Source organism: Stegostoma tigrinum, chromosome 12 (assembly GCF_030684315.1).
Source record: "Stegostoma tigrinum isolate sSteTig4 chromosome 12, sSteTig4.hap1, whole genome shotgun sequence".
Taxonomy (NCBI): Eukaryota; Metazoa; Chordata; class Chondrichthyes; order Orectolobiformes; family Stegostomatidae; genus Stegostoma; species Stegostoma tigrinum.
Window position 1 is genome coordinate 45,794,280 of NC_081365.1, and position 20,741 is coordinate 45,815,020.

The 20,741-nt window shown below is 40.4% G+C and overlaps 1 protein-coding gene across 1 annotated transcript in view; it reads right to left on the reverse strand.

Annotated features, from left to right (window-relative positions):
- Positions 1-10,453, reverse strand: part of LOC125456739 (cytochrome b-245 heavy chain) — a 35,485-nt gene extending 25,032 nt beyond the window's left edge. Inside the window, exon 1 of the mRNA XM_048540112.2 lies at positions 10,390-10,453. Within this exon, the coding sequence (XP_048396069.1) occupies positions 10,390-10,434 (45 nt within the window). The 5' untranslated portion in view covers positions 10,435-10,453. The remainder of the gene's footprint in view (positions 1-10,389) is intronic.
- Between the last annotated feature and the right edge of the window lie 10,288 nt (positions 10,454-20,741).

Below are 20,741 nucleotides of genomic sequence, written 5' to 3' on the forward strand. Positions count from 1 at the left end.
CAAAAAAAAATTGTAAATCTGCCTGTTTCTTGTAGAAATGGTCCCTAGACCAAAATGGAAGCAATATTTCTTATCCACAGGTCAGTAAGGCCAGCTATGTTTTGGCATTCTAAGGGAAATTCTAGGAACATAAATGTGGATTTTTTATCCTTCAAGTCACTCTGCCATTCAATGAGATCATGCCTTCTCTGTATCTGAACATCATTCACTGATATTGGTTCCACACAGCTTTACGCCTCTGCCTACCTAAAAAATGTAAGGAAATAAGAAATGGGAAGAAGAATAAGATAAGCCTCTCAAGCCTGTCCTGCCATACTATAAAACAACGGCTGTTCTGTTGAGGCCTCAACTTCTCTTTGAAACCGGTTCCTCATAGATCTCATCTTTGGGACATTTCAAAAATCTATCGAGCTCCTCTTTAAGTACTTTCAGTGGTCTACCTCCACAACTCTCCAGATGACAGTATGGACTGCAAATGCCAGAGTCAATAAATATGGAGCTGGAAAAGCACAGCCGATCAGCCAGAATCTGAGGTGCAGGGAAGTCAATGTTTCTGGCTGAAACCCTTCATCTGGACTGGGAAATGGGAGGGGAGCCTAGAAATAAATAGAGAAGTAGTAGGACTGGGGGGAGGATAACAGGGATGGTGATAGGTGGATGAAGGTAGGTGATTATCGTGGTCGGTCAGTGGAAAGGGTGGAATGTATAGGCGAATTGGAATATGGACAGGTGGGGGTTGGAGAGATTTTGAAGCTGGTAAACTGAAATTGAGGCCATTGGGTTGTAAGCCCACAAGGTGAAATATCAGTTGCTGTTCCTCCAGTTCAGGCGTCACTCTGACAACAGTAGACTGAGGATGGACATGTCCTGAGGGGAATGGGAGGGGGAGTTAAAGTGGATGGCAACAGGAAGGTTGGGTGAGTTGATGCATGCAGTGCGCAGATGCTCTGTGACCTGGTCCCCGAGTCTGCGCTTGGTCTCTGCGATATAGAGGAGATCACATCGGGAGCAATGGATACAGTAGATGTGGTTACATGAAGTGCAGGTGAATCTCTGCTGGATTTGGGAGGATTGTTTTGGGTTCTTGGGTAGAGGCGAGGGAGGAGGTGTAGGGGCAGGTGTAGCACCTCCTGCAGTTGCCGGGAAAGGTACTATGTGTGGTGGAGGGGTTGGTGGGGAATGTGGAGCTGACAAGAGGGTTGCAGATTGAATGGTCCTGCAGAAAGCGGGCAGGGGTGGGGAGGTAAGGATCTTTTCTGGTGGTGGGGTCTGATTGTAGGTTCAGGAAATGTTGGAGGATGATGCATTGGATTTGGAGGTTGGTGGGGTGGAATGTGAGGGCTAAGGGAACTCTATCCTTCTTGTTGTGGGGGAGACGGTTTAAGGGCAGAAGTGTGGGATATGGAGTGATGCAGTTGAGGGCATCCTTAATAAAAGAGGAAGGGAAACTACAATCCTGAAAGTAGGAGGGCATCTGGGAAGTCTGAGAGTAGAATGCTTCATCCTGGGAGCAGATGCAGTGGAGGCAGAGGAATTGAGAGTATGGGACAGCATTTTTGCAGGAGGTGGGAGAGAGGAGGTGTAGTTGAGGTAATTTTGGGAGTCAGTGTGTTTGAAATGGATGGTAGTGGTGAAGCAGTTATTGGAATGGAAATGGAGAGATCCAAGAAGGGGAGGGAGGTGTCAGCATAGGTCCAAGTGAATTTGAGGGTATGGTGAAGGTGTTGGCAAAGTTGATGAACTCCCAAATCAAGGGAGCATGAGACAGACTGATACTGTCATCAATAAAACAAAGAAAGGAGGAGGGGGGGCCAATGTGGTTGTTGAAGAGGGTCTGCTCCACCAATCCTACAAACAGGCAGGCATAGCCCAGGTCCACGTGGTTGCCCATTGTTATCCCTTTGGTTTGTAGGAAATGGGAGGAATCACGGGAAAAATTGCTGAAGCTGAGGACCAGTTCTGCCAAGTGAACGAAAGTGTCCGTGGACGGGGACTGATTAGGCCTATGGGAGAGGAAGCAGAGGAGGGTATCTAGGCCTACCTCATGGTGGATACACGTATACAGGGACTGAACATCCATGGTGAAGACGAGGTATTGGGGCAAGGGAATTGAAAGTTTTGATATATGTGGAGGGCATGGGTTGTGTCCCGAATGTAGGTGGGGAGTTCCTGGACCAAAGGGGAAAGAATGGAATTGAGGTGGTTGGAGATTAGCTCAGTGGGCAGTGGGGTTTATGGATTTTAGGTAGGAGTTAGAAATGGGCGGTGTGGGGTTGGGGAATTATAAAGTTGGAGGCTGTGGACAGGAGATCTCCTGAGGTCATGAGGAAGCTGATAATCTGGGAGTTGATGACTTGGTGATCAGAGGTGATGTCGTGATTGAGATACGGCAGGAGGAGGCATCAGAGAGTTGATATCTGGCCTCAGCAATGTAGGGATGAGTTCACCAGAATACCACCGCGCACCCATCCCCTTGTCGACAGGTTTAATGGTGAGGTTAAGGTTGGAGCAAAGGGGGTAACATCAATCACCCACGTCTCGTTACCCTCTCCCCATCGGAATGTGCAGCCCTCCAATCCCTCAGTCCAACCCCAACCTCACCAACACCCTGTTCAGTTGTAATAATGCTCTTTATTTTTAAAGCCCAACCCCCTAAAATAAATTAATTTGCAAATTCCATCCTTCCCACGACAAAATATTTGCTGTTATCAATTCTGAAAGGCCGCGTTCTTATTTTAAGGTTAGGTCAAGAGAGGAAATAGTTTCCTTCACCTTGACCAAATTACCGTTCTATACTCAATGTAATACAAGATTAGTTGATGCAACTTGTCTTCATATTTAACATTTGCAGAACACATTCTATACTGTTCTCAGCTTTCATACACAAATTCATATTTCACTTGAACTAAAACTTAACCATATGCCCAAAGTAACAAGGACAGCAAGCCTGTAGATGAAGAGAATTTACTTTCAGTGCTGTGCTATTCACTGGAAGTAGGATGGATAGCATTATGCATTCCTGATCTCTCCAAAGGGATATCTTATTTTGATAAGTCATATAATTCAGGCTGATAATATGAATGAAACTATTTAGGAGTAAGATTAATATAAGCAAGAACAGAAGCAAGAGTTTCGGTTAAATTACCATACTTACTTTGTACATGGATGATGCACAATGTTAATTTGGACTGGTATTCATCAGTCAGAGCATTTTTAACAGACAGCAAGGCAGGAAAAGAGAATGATGAATCCGGATTGCTAGATTGGAATATATGTTACCTTTGACTTTTACTTCAAGTAAGTGTGTAGATTAGTAAAATATTTTCAGACATTCAATCCTAAAGTTTCGGTTAGCTATGGAAAAAAAGAGTAGCAATTGTGTTAAAATGCGTAATTGGAGGTGAGTCAATTTCTGTGGCGAGACCTGGACCAGATAATTTAGAATCAAAGGTTAGTAGTTTATACTAATTTCATGGCACTTTAACAAATGCCTTCTGGAAATTCATAAGGTCAACATCAATCAGATTGCCCTCATTAAATGTCCTCGTCAGAAAACTCGTATCCATTTTGTTAAACATAGTTGATACCACATACAGATTAAACTGCAATTGAATAATGGGCTACTTTAAAAGAAGATATGTCTTAGGTTCTGTTCAAGTTTATTTCTACAAGAGAGAAAGATTTTGCAAGCAAAACCAGAGCTCCATAGTGAAAGATGGCAAGATGAAGCAGAAAAAGAATGTGTATCTCAAGTTGATAATATAAGTAAGAACCAAACTTAGTTACTTAGTAAAAGGGGAAATGAAGAAAAAATAAGGCAGACTTTGAGAATAGAAGAAACGATTAACTAACATGAAAGAAATCCAAAAGTCTTCCAGAGTGAAATGAATAGTAAAACATTAGTAGGATGAGGGGTGACGCCCATTAGAGACCCAGGAGGGATTAACACATGGAGGAAAAGGACATGGTTGAGATAGTAAACGAGTACTTAGCAAGAAGTCGGGTGAAAGAGGAGACACTTAAGGTATTGGATGGGTTAAAAATTGATAAAGAGGGGGCATTCTAAGTATTGACTGTACTTAAAGTTGATAGGACAACAGGACCAAATAGGAAGCACTCAGAAATACTAAGGGAAGTAAAGGAGAGAATTGCCGAGTACTGGAGAATCACAAATATTGCATCTTTGCTTAAAAGTCATGGAAGGATCAATCCAGCAAGAAGGCGTCAGTTGGTAGGGAAATTTGTATAGATGAGGAATAAAAACAGTAAGCCCTGGAGTCACTCAGCAGATCTGGTAGCATCAATGGAGAGAGCAACAGAGTTAGAGTTTCAAATCTGATATAACTCTTCTGCAATATTCATTTAAAATCAATTTAAACTCAGATGCATCCAGTAGTGCTGAGTTTCTGACTTTATTCCGATTTCCAATAATCGCAGTATTTTGTTTTTAATTGTATCAACAAAAATTTGGAACAAAAATAACAGCTTTATAGATAAATGTGAGTAAGATTTGGTAATGATATTTGATAAAGTGTGACATAAAAAGCTTGAAGCCATTGAAATGAAAAGGAACAGTGGAAGTATGGATCCAGTGTCCATTGAGTGAAAGAAAACCCGAGAATAGTTGTGAGTAGTTATTTTTTGTACTGGAGGATGGAAGCTCAGATTTCCTAGGAGTTGGTATTAGAACTACATTTTCCCCGATATAATGTAATGACAATGAATTGGATGCACAAAGCACAATTTCAAAGTTTGCATTTGACGGAAAAGTTGGAAATAACTGCATGTAGGTGAGTAATGAATTTATGAAGTCATGGCCCGATAGAGAGTTTCTGGGGTGTGGGAAAGGGGAAATAGTGTTTTTGATGACCGAGAATTTGAGAAATTGGTTAAAAAATCACGAAGAATCCACAGACTCTTTTAATTTGAGGCACTGAGCATAAAACCAAAAAAGTTATGACGATGCTTAAGACCAAATTTATCTTGAGTATTTTGTACAATTCTAGCTGTTATATTTTAGGGGTGACAGAAAGGTTTCAGCATAGGTACAAAAAAGATTTATTTGATTTATTCCACAGCTGCGGGATTTCAATTATGCGGGTAAGTTGGTGATGTTGTTCTTAGAGAAGAGAAAGCTAAGTGAAGATATGACAATTATTCTAAATCACAAGGGCTCTAACCAGAGTAACTAATGAAATTGAGTCCTGTTTGTGGAAGGGTCAAGAAGGGTATAAGAGGAATGGTTAAAGAATCAATTGGAACATGAACATTCTTAGCACAAAAAATAGTTTGGATCAGGTGAAGTTGGTTATATGCCTTTACTTCATACCTAATGTTGGATACCATTCCTCATAGGAAGAAATTAAGTAGTTAAGCTGTACTGATGGGTTGTTCATGGTTTTGTTCCAAGGCATGAATGTACATATTGGGTTGGAAGTTATTTGATCTTTGCTTGGTGTGTTCTTGGAGTGTAGCAAGTTTTCAGTAAGTGACTTAATTTGCTACAATGAGTATATTGTTGGCAGAGGCCTTCACTCTCTGCACTAATGTAATGTTTTAGAATCACATCTGTGACAAGGTACTATAGCATTAGATTGCTTAGTATTTTAAGTTGATGTTGCCGCACTTAATTTCTTGGTCAAACGAGAGGTTTGTTGTCTTTGGTCAGATTGTGTTTTGTGCTTTAAGTTGGCAACATTGTCAATAGAATTTTCTGCATTAAACTTGGACTTGCTGTATACTGCTTCTTGAACAATTTTCTAGATTCTGATTCCATCTGTATTTGGGCTGGTCTTTCTAGTATTAGATCCACTTTCAGCTGAAGAAATTGATGACAATTCTGTCACAAACGAGCTCTTGTAAGTTTCCCAAGCTGCTTGGTTCTGATGGTTTCATTAATAACTTATATATACTATCTGCTGACTGTCCTGGAAGTTGATATCTGCAATCTCACTAGTGTCTTATTTGTTCTATTGCCAATCTAACACCTGAAGTAATGTTCTGTAGAGAATTAAACTGTCTTTAATTTGATTTGGTGCCCAAAACTGAAGTTATTTAGTTTGAGGAATTGTGCTTTCCACATTTGCCGATTTGCTAAACTATCAAAAGGATTCAATAGTTTGAATTTTTCTGTTGGAAAGATCTGTATAGGCATATTCTGACATATTGTTTGATCATTCATAGGCATTTGAAGTTGTTGACTATCTTCTTGATTTGCACAATGATTTTTACAATTTTTATCTTTTCATACTACACTAATTTGTGGCCTAGTATTCTTTGAACTTTAAAGCTGTTGTTGAATCATTATTGTTGTAAATGTTGTTGTACCAATAAAACTGAAAGCTGTCAAAGTTTCTGCTCTTCTAATTACTGTTTTCAAAGTAAAGTTTGGTTTTCCACTTCCAATATGCCATCTTCCTAAAGGCGAATAAAGATATCACTTTTCCAAAATGGCTGAATTTCCACACAGAATTTGGCAGTGTGTGATCAGATTCATGCATTTTCTTTATCCAGTTTATCACAATTTAATGAGTTAAATCAATAAAAATTTTTAGTTGCTCTATAAAATTTAATGTGTCATTCAAACAGTCAAAATAATTTTTAAAAAACTCATTGACTTCACTGTTAGTGCTTTGATACTTCGACTTGCAAGAACAATTCTATTTCTGATTTTATTCCTTTATCTAAATCCTGAGGAAGTGGTGGATGTGGGTACAATTACAACATTTCAAAGACATTTGGGTACACACAAGACTAGGAAAGGTTTGGGAAGATATGGGTTAGTACCAGGCAAGTGGGATTAATTTAGTTTGGGATTATGTCAGCATGGACTGGATGAACCAAAGTGTCTGTTTCTGTGCTGTATGACTGTATGATTTTATTTAAGCCTATAACTGAAGAATCACTTAATTTTCTGTTTTTGTCTTTTTCACCAATGAAATAGCTCAGAAGTTTGTTATGTATTCTTAGAAGTCATATCCACGTTGCTCAGCCTAGTTTTTCAGGTACTAATGAACCTGTTTAAATGAATAATCTCTCTTCTTTGTGTGTTCATGCCTATGTTGTCATCTGGTTTGGACCAGTCCTAGTATCTTCCTTCTTATGTGCTCTAACTTCTTCCACACTGCACCTATATATTCAGTGGTGTACAGATATCTTTGTAACTTTGTTCTAGGGCCTAATACCCTTAATTAACTGAATCCTTCTTGCCTGACTGAAAGCCAAGCTTGTAAATTAAGATACCACCTGGTACTGTGTGGTACAAGCTGCACACCATTCCAGGAGACCTGGGTTTTGTGTCTGAAACTCCATTCCCTTTACTAAATAAATCTGCCCAGATAACTACATTGTGATAGCGCAATTTTGAACCAAGCTGAATTTTTTTTTATCACCTTATTCAGAGATGTTCCTTATTCACCTCTGGAGCAGGTGAAACCTGAACACAAAACTGAATTGTAAGATTGTCACAAAGCATGTTGTTGGACATGTAGTGGACAAACTGGCACCAACACAGTTGATTTGGGTGGAAAATGATGCAAAGTGATAGCAAAATTCTGTGCATGCTGAAGGTCTGGAATTAAAACAGAGTATTGGAGAAACTCAGCAAGTCTGGTAACATCTTTCTGGAGAGAAAGAGAGTTAATATTTCTAGTCCAATGGAGAAGAATCATATCAGACTCGAAATGTTAATTTCCTTTCTCTCCTGACAGATACTACTAGACCTGCTGATTTCCTCCAGGACTTTCTGATGGTACTTCTAAATTATCAGTGCCATCTTGGCTTAGTGAGTAGCACTGCTGCCAGGCACCTGGGTTTGATTCGAGTCTCCGGTGACTGTATGGAGTTTGCACATTCACCCCATGTCTGTGTGGGTTTCCTTCCACAGTCAAAAGATGTGCAGGTTAGGTGGATTGGTCATGGTAAATTGTCCTGTAGTATCCAAGGATGTTCAGGTGAGGTGGATTAGCTATGGAAGATGCAGGGATAGGATAGGGGGTGGGTCTGAGTGGGATTGTTGATATGGACTTGATGGGCCAAATGGCCTGCTTCCACATTGTATGGATTTTCTAATTAATTGAAACCTAGCTAACAGCTTTTACCATAAACCATGGGTGAAATTGTCTTAAAGCCAGCATCATAGGCTGGGCCTTGAATCCAGTTCGAGTTATTAGAATATTACATCTGTTGTTAGAAATGTTTGCCCCCCCATGTCCTTTCCTGGCCTATTTGATCATTAGAAGAATTCATAAACTTTGCTTTTCAACAGACCATTCTTCAGATCGCCTGCTTGCACAAAAAGTATGGAGATGACACTGTAAAGAATGACCGCAGGATGAGGCAGAAATGTATGCAGAATATGAAGTGAACTAAGCTGTCATTTTTGGCAAGCATCCAGGATCACCTGTTATACAAAATCTAGGGTCAAATAGTAAAAATTACTGTTGTCAGATGATAATTGGCAAATATTAAAATTAACTATTGTCACAAAATGTCACAGTCTTGCTCTTACAAATAGAACAATGACAATGCAATCGTTGGGTTTCAACTACGGGAATAGGAGAAGGGAACTGGTGTGAACAGATTTTCTTTTTTAATTCAGTTCCAAAGAAGGATTATTGGACTTGAAACATGAATTCTGTCTGTGTCTTGACAGATGTTGGCAGGCCTGCTAAGTTTCTCCAGTATTGATTTCAGATTTCTAGCATCTGCAATATTTAATTTTAAACCAAAGAGGAAGTTGGTGTTCAAGTCTGAAGTAGAATGAGAACAAAGATAAGTAAAGATTTTTTCCTTTCTGTATTTCACTAACATTTGCATGTGTTTTGAATTTCCCTTTATTGAGCAAGTAGGGTTAAATAATCACAATTTGCCGTAAACTGTTTTGTGAAAGTTAACTTTGAAATTTTGATCAGAATAAAAATATTAAAACTCAGTTTAATACACTTCAAATCTATTGACCTCACATGATCATATTTTCAGTTTCCTAACAGACATCAGTCTTCATGAAATGTACACGCCTTACAAGCATGTAATATTAATAACAATCCATTTTGATATATTTCAATGATCATATTTACTGAATAAATTTCTCCAGAATCTTCAGCAAGTTGATAGAGATGTTTATAAAACTTATTCTGACTCTCAACTATTTAAAAAAAAATCATTTTGGGGTGTGGATGTCTCTGTCAAGGCTGCCCTATATTTCCACCCCAACTGACCTGACCAGTCAAACTAGGTTACCTTCCAAATAACAATTAACGCTTGAACTGGTTAATTCACACTTGCAGAGTTATTGTCCTCTTTGCTAATGTGAATATGTGCCTCATTACCTTCATTACTGAAGGTAATAACATTGTTAATTGTATATTTAATGCCTATAGCCATTATGTTACTGCACTAGAAATCTAACGATCTGAGTTGGTGAATACATAGAATGAGTGTTTAATCCTGCCATCGTGCTGTAATTTCGGAATTTTAATACAGTTAAATACTTGGAAATGAAGCATTTAAACATGATCTTGAAGTTTGTTCTAAGAATACTCTCTTAGTATCCTTCAACAGAAGGAAATCTACCATTCCACAGTCTCGTTTATATGAGACTTCAGTCCCACACCAATGCAGTTGACTCTTAGCAACGCTCTGAAGTCGTTTAAGAATGCATTTAGTTGTATCAAAACTACTGTCAGAAATAGAATGAGATGGACAGCAACAGTTGAAGAAGGTAGCCCAGTTTGACCTCTGAGTGATGAGGGGTTTTCAATAAACAGTAACCTTGAGAGTAACATCCGAGAATGATGTTTTTATAAGAGTTGAGAGACTATAATGGTAAAAAGTTAGAATAATTCTTTATAAGCACTGCTATTATCATACTGAGGAGTGGAGAAATTTGGTAAATGTAATCATGTGAAGTCAATAGATTTGAAGTATATTAAAATGAATTGTTCCATTTATTATTAATAGCACAAGCGTGTAAGGCATATACATTTTCATACTTGATCCTAAAACTTTAATGTTCATTTGTCAAAAGCAGTATCAGAAAAGAAATTGTGCTCCCAGCTTAGAACAATTCTATGCACAATTTTAATAAATTTCACTGTGACGGGTGTTTTAATTTAAAATTTATTTTCTGAAGATAAACAATTGAAAGCATAAACATTTCAAATCTCCAAAATGGCAAATGCAAAATAACAAGATATAAATATAACCACACTATAGCTTCAAAACATTCATCCGCAAGGTCGTCAGTTTCACATTTGCATTTTAATCAAAATACTTTGTTTACAAAGCCAACAAAAGGTTAAATTAGCCACTTAATATAACAAGAAAATTGAAGCCAGATATAAAAAGGTTGAAAATTTTCACATTGCTTTTTACTTTCAACGTACTTACAATCACAAAGATGGAAACTCCCTCGTTCACCAGCCAGTTTCCCATTCTTGGAGTAACAATGAATTTACTCGTTCACAGAAGCAAAGTTAAGCAAACTAATAAGGAAGTGAGAATTTTGTTTGATAGTTGCACAACCTATCGCTACTTGCAGAATAAATTCATTGTATAAAATGAATTACATGGATATCAATGTGTAATACAACAAAAATTAAACATTATTCTAATTTTTTTTGTTGTTCTTCCAAGGATGTGAGAACTTGGAGAGGTGATGGCCTAGTGTTATTATTGCTGGACTGTTAATCCGGACTCCCAGGGAATGTTCTGGGGACCCTGGTTCAACTCCTGCCACAGCAGATGGTGGAATTTGAATTCAATAAATACCTGGAATTAAGTGTCTAATGATGACTGTGAATCCATTGCTGATTGTTGGAAAAACCCATCTGGCTCACTAACGTCCTTCATGGAAGGAAACTGCCATCCTTTCCCAGTCTAGCCTACATGTGACTCCAGTCCCACTGCAATGTGGTTGATTCTTAACTGATCTCAGGGCAATTAAGGATGGGCAATAAATGCTGTCTTAACCAGTGACACCCTCATCCTGTGAATGAATAAAAAAACAATTTGTTAGGCCATTACTTATTGCTCATTCCCAATTGTCCTTGAGAAGGGAGCTGTCTTCTTGAATGATTGTAGCCCTTGGGATGTTGATATGCGTACGCTGCTGTTGGATTTTGACGGTGAATGAACAGCAATATAGTTCCAAGTCAGGATGATGCATGTCATAGAGGTTTACTAGCAGATGGTGTAGTTCCCAATAATATTTTGCCGTTGTCCTTCTAGGTAGCAGACGTCACGAATGTGGAAGTTGCTGTCAGAGGAAACTTGGCAAAGGACAACAAATGTAAATTTTTGTTAGGGATGTCAGTTGTGACATCAGAACATTTCCATGTAGGCTTATGACCAAAACTTGCCTTGTATTTCTTTTCATAGAGTCATAGAGAGTCATAGACAGTCATAGAGATATACAACACAGAAACACACCCATCAGTCCAATTCGTCCATGCCGACCAGATATCCTAAATTAGCCGAGTCCCATTTGCCAGCATTTGGCTCATTTCCCTCTAAACCTTTCCAATTCATATGCCCATCAAGATGTCTTTTAAATGTTATCATTGTACCAGCCTCCACTGCATCCTCTGGCAGCTACTTCTATGCACGCACCACTCTCCGCATGAAAATGTTGCCCCATAGGCCCCTTTTTAATCTTTCCCCTCTCACCTTAAATCAATGCAGTCTAGTTTTGGACTCTCCCACCCGAGGGCAAAAACCTTGTCTATTTACTCTATCCATGCTCCTCATGATTTTATAAACTTCTACAAAATCACCCCTCAGCTCCAGGGAAAATAGCCCCAGTCTATTCAGCCCCTCGCTATAGCTCAAACCCTCCAACCCTGGCAACATCCTTGTAAATAATTTCTGATTCCTTTCAAGTTTAACAACATCCTTCCTATAGCAGGGTGACCAGAACTGCATGCAATATTCCATTAGTAGCCAAACCAACATCCTGAAGAGCCTCAACATGACCTCCAACTCCTATACTCAGTGTACTGACCAATAAAGATAAGCACATCAAATACCATCTTTGCTATCCTGTCTACCTGGGACTCCACTTTCAAAGCATTATGAACTTGAACTCCAAAGTCTTTTAACACCTTACCATTAAGTAATTGCCTTTCCAAATTATTGCACCTCACATTCATCTAAATTCAACTTCGTCTGCCACCGCTTGGCCCATTGGCTCATCTGATCAAGGTTCCACTGTACAATGAGTTAACTTTCTTGCTGTCCAATCCAACATCCAATTTTGATATCATCTGCAAACTTACTAACCGTACCTCCTATGTTCATACCCAAACCATTTATATAAATGATGAGAAGCAGTGGACCCAGCAACACCCTCCATCACCACCCTCTGTCTTCTACCTTCACGCTGGTTCTGTTTCCATGTGGTTAGTTGTTCTTCTATTCCATGTGATCTAACCTTGCTATCCAATCTACCATGAGGAACCTTGTCGAATGCCTTACTGATGTCTATATTGATCAAGTCCACCATTCTGCCCTCATCAATCCTCTTTGTTACTTCTTCAAAAAACTCAATCAAGTTAATGAGACATGATATCCCCCACACAAAACCATGTTGACTATCCTTAGTCAGTCCCTGTCTTTTGAAATATATGTAAATCTGTCCCTCAGGATTTCCTCCAACAACTTGCCCATCATTGATGTCAGGATCACCAGTCCCTGGCTTTTTCTTACCACCTTTCTTAAATAGAGGCATCATGTTAGCCAACCTCCAGTCATCCAGCACCTTGCTTGTGGGTATCTATGGTACAAAAATCTCAGCCAGGGGCCCTGCAATCACTTCCCTGGCTTCCCACAGAATTCTAGGTTACACCTGATCAGGTTTTGGGGATTTATCCACCTTTATGATTTTAGGACATCCAACACCACCTCCTCTGTAATAGGGACATGTTTCAAGATATCACTATTTCCCAACGTTGTCTATCTTCCATATCCGTCTCCACAGTAAACACTGATGCAAAATACTTGTTTAGTGTCTCTTCCATCTTCTGCAGCTCCGCACACAGGTGGCCTTGCTGATCTATACGAGGCCCTATTCTCTCCCTAGTGGCCTATTTGTCTTTAATGTATTGTAGAATCCCTTTAAGTTCTCCTTAACCATATTTGCCAAAGTTATCTCATGTCCTGGTTTTGTGTCTCCACCCCCGATTTCCCACTTAAGTATACTCCTACTGCTTTTGTACTGTCCTGGGGATTTACTTGATTTCTGTGGTCTATATCTTACATATATATGCTTCCTTCTTATTCTTGACCAAAGTCTCCGTTTCTCTAGTCCCTACAACTACCAGCCTTGGCCTTCACCCTAACAGGAAGATGCCGTCTCTGGACTCTTGTTAACTAAGTTTTGAATGCTTTCCATTTTCCAGCCATCTCTTTACTTGTCCCCAATCAACTTTTGGAAGTTCTTGTCTAATACTGTCAAAATTGGTCTTCCTCCAATTTAGAACTTTAAATTTTAGATCGAGTCTACCTTTTTCCATCACTATTTTAAAACTTATAGAACTAGTCCCAAAGTACTTCTCCACTGACACATCAGTCACCTATCCTGCCTTATTTCTGAAGAGTTTTTCACCTTCTGTAGTAGGTACATCCACATTCTGGATAAGAAAAATTTCTTGTGCACTCCTAAAAGAATTCTCGCCATGCAAGTCCTTAACACAATGGCAGTCCCGTCTATGTTTGGAAAGTTGAAATGCCCTTCCATTACCATCCTATTATTCTCACAGATAACTGAGATCTCCTTACAAATTTGTTTCTCAATTTCCTGCTGACTACTGCGAAGTCTATAGTACAATCCCAATCAGGTCATCATCCCTTTCTTATTTCTCAGTTCTACCCAAATAACTTACCCGGATGTATTCCGAGGAATATCCTTCCTAAATAGGGACATATAAATAGGCCACCTGTGTGCGGAGCTGCAGAAGATGGAAGAGACACTAAACAAGTATTTTGCATCAGTGTTCCCTAAACAAATCCCTAAACAAATCGACCTCTCCCCCTCCCCTCTTGTATCCCTTTCGATCCTTCCTCTAGCATCTATACCCTGGAACATTAAGCTGCCAGTCCTGTCCATTCCTGAGCCATGTCTGTGTAATCGCTATGATATCCCATCCAATGTTCCTAACCATGCCTTAGTTCATCTGCCTGACCTGTTAGGCTTCTTACATTGAAATAAATGTAGTTTAATTCATCAGTCCTACCTGGTTCTCTACATTGTTCCTGCCTGCCCTGTTTGTTTGATTTACTCTATTTCCCAACTGTACCAGTCTCAGACTGATAGCCTTGCTCACCATCTCCCTGAGGCCCACTCCAACCCCTTAACATCCGCAACCCAACTCCTCACAAGTTTAAATCCTCCCAAGCAGCTCGAGCAAACCTCCCTGCCAATATATTAGTCCCCTTCAATTCAGATGCAATCCTTTCTTCTTATACAGGTCACTTCTACCCCAGAAGACAGTCCAGTGATCCAAAAATGTAAATCCTTCTCGAATGCACCAGTTCCTCAGCCATGCATTCATCTGCTCTATTATCCTATTCCAACCTTCACTAGCTTGTCCACCCATAAAAGGCTTGTGCGGGCCTCTTTACCAGGGAGAAATTCAAACTTTTGATCCAGCTTATTTATTTTCTTTTCAACTCTCATTAATTCTCAATGTTTTTAGGTCACATACGTTTGACCCATAAAATGGGTGTGATTTTCTGCTTTAAGTGGAGGCGAAATGATTGGTGGGCATGACAACTTAATTGAGTGAGAGTCCAAAAATAAGATTCTTGCTGTCGAGTGAAATGTCACCAATTAAGTTCTCCCTTCTCAAAGGCAAGTTGACCTTCCTTCAATCAAGTGTCAAGGACCTCAGCATCCTGCAGTTGTATCTCATAAATTATGCAGATTGCATTGTGGATGTGCTGGCTTAGCTCTAAAGGCAAGGCAGCAAATGTGGCTGAGGGGGTAGAAGGTTACGCATTAGCTTGTACCTAAAGGACATAGTTATACATCTACAATAAAGCTGGGGAGGCACATTTGGATGAAAGGCATGATGCTGGTGTCACCTTCAGAGCTGTTGCATGTGTTTGTGACAAGCACAAAACAGGAGGATAAAGGACATGGGGTGTGTGAGCAGGAGAAGGGAGGCATGGCTAATCAGGGATATCATACAAAGCCACGTAGGGGAATGCACCACAGCAATCAGATAGATTGTGTATTAGCTGGGAGGATGGGGAATACTAAAGGGTCTGTCCTTGGCATCGTCAAGGCTGCAGGCAGCTCAAATCTGGGACTTGTCTGGTTGTATTCATTACCTGAGGGTTTTACTACAGTCATAGGGGGTAATTGTTTGTAATGGGTGAGATGCAGTAGTCTAGGGTAGGGTATCCTCAAGGAAACACAGCGTGACTGTGACCTGGATGTGGCAAGTAGATCTTGAGCATTAGGACCTTAATTGTGAGGGGCTTTGAGGGATAGTAACATAAATGGCACAAATAAAATGGGGTGAGTGTGAAAGGTAATTAGGGAAAAAGGGCCAGTGAAACAGTAGGAGAAATGCAGAATGGGAGTTTATCATAGACCACTGGAGAGGCTGCAATTCACTGCAGTTAATGCCAATTGTGAAAATCAACACCTTGAACTGAACAAAAATGGCACAATGTACTTTTAGTTTCAAGAAAGCTACTCACAATGTGGGAAGATTATGCTTCTAAATAACATTGTCGAGTTACACTCCACAGTGTTAAGAAGTGAGTTTCTGGATTTTGACAGAGCAACAATGAAGGGATATCATACAAAGCCACGTAGGGGAATGCGCCACAGGAATAGTGGTATAATTCTGAGTCAGGATCTTGTGTGACTTGTTCCCCTCCCTTGCTTCATAACTCCCACTTTCTGTGTAATCTCCTTCATTCTCCTATCCTCCTCTCTGCTGTTCCTCTCCATTATCAGTCTCACATTTTCCACCTTGCCTCTCTCTTGCCCATTTACCCTGTCTTTCTCCTATGTTCTCCGTCCCTTTTCCCTGCATCTGTCTCCTGTAGAACACCCCTGTACTTCTCTCTTATCTCTCTCCCTTCTGTCTTGTCCCATTCTTCTCTCACTCTTACTGCTCAGACTCACTGCCATGAAAAGGTTGTGGTGTGCTGAGGACAATCATGGAATAGTTGGGTCAGATATGACAGAGCAACAGTTTGGTCTTTTCTTTTTGTCCTTCACAAAGGACAGCAGATATCATCAGGAAGTGGTCAGAAGTCCATGATTTGGAATTGGGGGTTGTTTCCACATATGAGAACAATAGACAAGGTTGGTGGGAAAGGAGGGAATGGTGAATCTGGTGCTTAGACTATTCATAGCTGATTGACTGCTTGACCAAACAATGCTGTTGATCTGGCAGTGAAACCCACAAAACAGCCCATTAGTAGGGGCAAAGGATGAGATCAAGCAGAAAGAGAAGATCAAGAATTGTGCTGGACTTCATGTATTGTGGTTCTCTAGCTCTTCACCCACCAGGCTCCTGCCTAGTTGCTATCCTAGCCCCTCACAATAGCTGTGCTGGCCCCAAGTATCGTGGCTGTCACCAAACATTGCTTGACTGTTTTGTGCAAGAGTTAAAAATTACTTTTTGGTTTCAAGTTGAAGACAGTCACCAAGTTAATTTTGTCTAAGTCAATTCAGAAGTCAAAAAAATGTAATTCAAGCCACATCTCAAGTCCAAATCACTGATTTGAGCCAATAACTCTAGACCATGCACAGAACTACAACCATAAACTAATATCCTAGACACCTGTATTACCATTCCTAGGGTACAGCACTTTGCAACTAAGTGTGAGTGGACCCAAGAGTACTCATTGTTAACCTTCCTATAGGCTCCAACCTACCTCTGAAATCCCCTCAGTTCCACACCCTCATCTTATGTTCATTTAATTCTGTCCTCTTGTGTATCGTCAATTTATCATGGCTCCACTATTGTTGGCTTTGCTTTCATCTGCGTAGATCCTACAGTCTGGAATGTCCTCCTGCTGCAATATCTCCTTACGTGGCTTGGGGTTAAAATTTGCTTTCTAAGGTTCTTTTAAATCACTTTGAAACATCTTGTTGCATTAATGGTACTACACTATTACACATTACTGTTGCTGTTATGAGCATTAGAGGCATAGGTATACCATAGAATGAGGAAGTCATTCATACTCAATTATTTGATGAGGGTCGAGCTGTGGATGTGGTGTATATGGACTTCAGTAAGGCATTTGATAAGGTTCCCCATGGTAGGTTCATTCAGAAGATCAGGAGGAATGGGACACAGGGGAACTTAGCTGTCTGGATACAGAATTGGCTGGCCAACAGAAGACAGCGAGTGGTAGTAGAAGGAAAATATTCTGCCTGGAAGTCAGTGGTGAGTGGGGTTCCACAGGGCTCTGTCCTTGGGCCTCTACTGTTTGTAATTTTTATTAATGACTTGGATGAGGGGATTGAAGGATGGGTCAGCAAGTTTGCAGACGACACAAAGGTCGGAGGTGTCGTTGACAGTATAGAGGGCTGTCGTAGGCTGCAGCGGGACATTGACAGGATGCAGAGATGGGCTGAGAGGTGGCAGATGGAGTTCAACCTGGATAAATGCGAGGTGATGCATTTTGGAAGGTCGAATTTGAAAGCTGAGTACAGGATTAAGGATAGGGTTCTTGGCAGTGTGGAGGGACAGAGGGATCTTGGTGTGCAGATACATAGATCCCTTAAAATGGCCACCCAAGTGGACAGGGTTGTTAAGAAAGCATATGGTGTTTTGGCTTTCATTAACAGGGGGATTGAGTTTAAGAGTCGTGAGATCTTGTTGCAGCTCTATAAAGCTTTGGTTAGGCCGCATTTGGAATACTGCGTCCAGTTCTGGTAGCTGTATTGTAGGAAAGATGTGGATGCTTTGGAGAGGGTTCAGAGGAGGTTTACCAGGATGCTGCCTTGACTGGAGGGCTTATCTTATGAAGAGAGGTTGACTGAGCTTGGTCTCTTTTCATTGGAGAAAAGGAGGAGGAGAGGGGACCTAATTGAGGTATACAAGATAATGAGAGGCATAGATAGAGTTGATAGCCAGAGACTATTTCCCAGGGCAGAAATGGCTAGCACGAGGGGTCATAGTTTTAAGCTGGTTGGTGGAAAGTATAGAGGGGATGTCAGAGGCGGGTTCTTTACACAGAGAGTTGTGAGAGCATGGAATGCGTTGCCAGCAGCAGTTGTGTAAGCAAGGTCATTGGGGTCATTGAAGAGACTGCTGGACATGCACTTGTTCACAGAAATTTGAGGGTGCACACATGAGGATCAATGGTCAGCACAACATTGTGGGCTGAAGGGCCTGTTCTGTGCTGTACTGTTCTATGTTCTATGTTCTATGTTCTATTTTTAAAGTAAAAATAAACTGCCAGACACTGATATTTAAAGACTATTTCGGTTTATTTCAGATTCTCAGGACAATCAGTAAATGATTATACCAATAAAAAGTGAATCATTTTATCCTACAGCTCAATATTCATTGTATGTGTGAACTGTAGCTAGCACAGTAAAGGAAAATAATAGTTTGATATCATAGTAAAGTGATTAACTTGATCCACTCTCAACAGACGCCTTAAACTTGTGTGCAGAAACAGCAGAACTGGAATAAAAGACTAAAAGTTGAGTAGTTTTCCCTGAAGACAAGACAGCTTTATGTGTATAGGTGTATTTACAGAAACTTGCTGTAACTGTAGTATCCATATCATTACACTACAGTGATAATTACCCAATCATGGTGAAGAATGAGATTAACATGACCAATTCACACACAGGAAATTCAATTAAAACTTTACTAGGATTGAACACTTCTGCTTATCAATGTACTTTTGTTTCACCCAGGTTAATTGTTCCGCTCTCAAATGGTTAGTACAATATATTTATGCGAAAAGCAAACTATGATGTTATGCCTTTGTATAAAGTGCCAGGAAGTTCACAATTCAAAATAATTTGTTATTTTCCATTTTGTACTTTGCTCAATGTCAGAATTACTCTCATCACCTTAAATTAATTCGGAATTTACAAGAGAAATATAAATGAAAAAGGATCATTCTACTCATTTTGCAGAGAGAAAGATAAAGGAAATGAACATAGGTAGTGATTCACACCTCACGTTTTGTATACAGTTTCTTTGTCTAATTTTGGGCAAAGGCTCTAATGCAGTTTTGAGGCAAATGGATCTGTTCGGACTCAAACTGAACATATGGAATCATTAAAAGTTCATGCTGCAGAAAGAAGCCGCTTGATTGGTTATGTCTGCTAGTTGAAAAATAAACCATTCAGCCTAATCCAACTTTCCATCATTTGACCCATACTCTTACAGGTTGCAGCACTTGAGATGCATTTCCAGTCATCTTTTAAATGAATTGAGAGTTTCTCCCTCTACTACATTTCTGGAAATGATTTCCAGATCACAACCCATCTTGGAATGACAGATATATTCACCAAGTTCCTCTTTAATCTTTTCACAAATCACTTTACATCTCTGCGCCAAAGTCACTGATTTCTCTGCGTGGGTAAATAGGCCCTTCCCATCTGTTTTATCCAGGCCTTTACAACCTCTCATACCTCACTTAAATCTCTCTTCAGCCCTCTCTCTAAGAAAACAATCTTAGGGTGTCCAATCTTTCCTCACAGCTGAACTTTCCCAGCTCTGGCAACATTATCCTAAATATCCTCTTTACCCTTTCTATGGACAATCACTCTAAGGAACCTGATAGCAAAAACAGATTGCAACAGCTAGGAAAAGGTGGTATTTACACTGAAGCCAAAGTTCAGGGAGTTGGAGGGGAGCAGGTAGTTTGGAGCTGGAAGGGGAGAGATAAGTGGATAGGTAGAGATGGAATCCCAAGAGAGAGAATTGAAAGGGGTAGGCAAACAAGGATATTATGAATAACAAGTCAGGGCAGAATAAAAGCTGAATAAGTGATAATGAAGAGCTAAGAATAGAAGAAAATGGGTTAGGTGTGCTGAATGTAACTCATATTAAGAGAATGGGCCTAGGAGTACATGTGAGTGGGTGACTGTATTAAAACCAACCCATGTCATAACGGGGTGTGGGGTGGATAAAAAAGATGGATAAATGGAAACGGGTTCTGAAGTTATTGACCACAATGTTGAGTCCCGGGGCTGCAGGGCACCCAGGTGAAAAATGAGATGTTGTTGTGTGAGCTTGTGCTGAGGCTCACTGGATCACTGCAGCAGGCCTGAGACAGAAACGTTGGTGTGGGAACACGGTGGTGTGTTGAAGTGACAGGCAACTGAAAGCTCGAGGTCATTTTGATGACAGAAGTAGATGTGCTGTAAAGCAGTCATCCAGTCTGCATTTTGCCTCACCAGTGTAGGGGAGGGCGCACTGTGAACAGCGAATACAGTGGACTAGATTGGTAATCTTCACTGGGAAGTGTGACTGGGGCCTCGGATGGTGAGAAGGGGAGAGGTAAACAGACCATGATTACACCTTATTTGATTGCAGGAGAAGGTGCCATGAGAGTGTGAAAAGTCATTGGAAGTGGAGGAGGATTGAACCAGGACGTCCCAGAGGAAATGGCCCCTGCAGAATGCTGACAAAGGGATGGGAGGGGGACATGTATCCAGTGGTGCTATCCCACTGGGGGTAATGGAAATGGTGACTTACAAACCTTTGGGTGTGGAAGCTGGTGGGGTGGTAAGTGAGAGGCAGGGG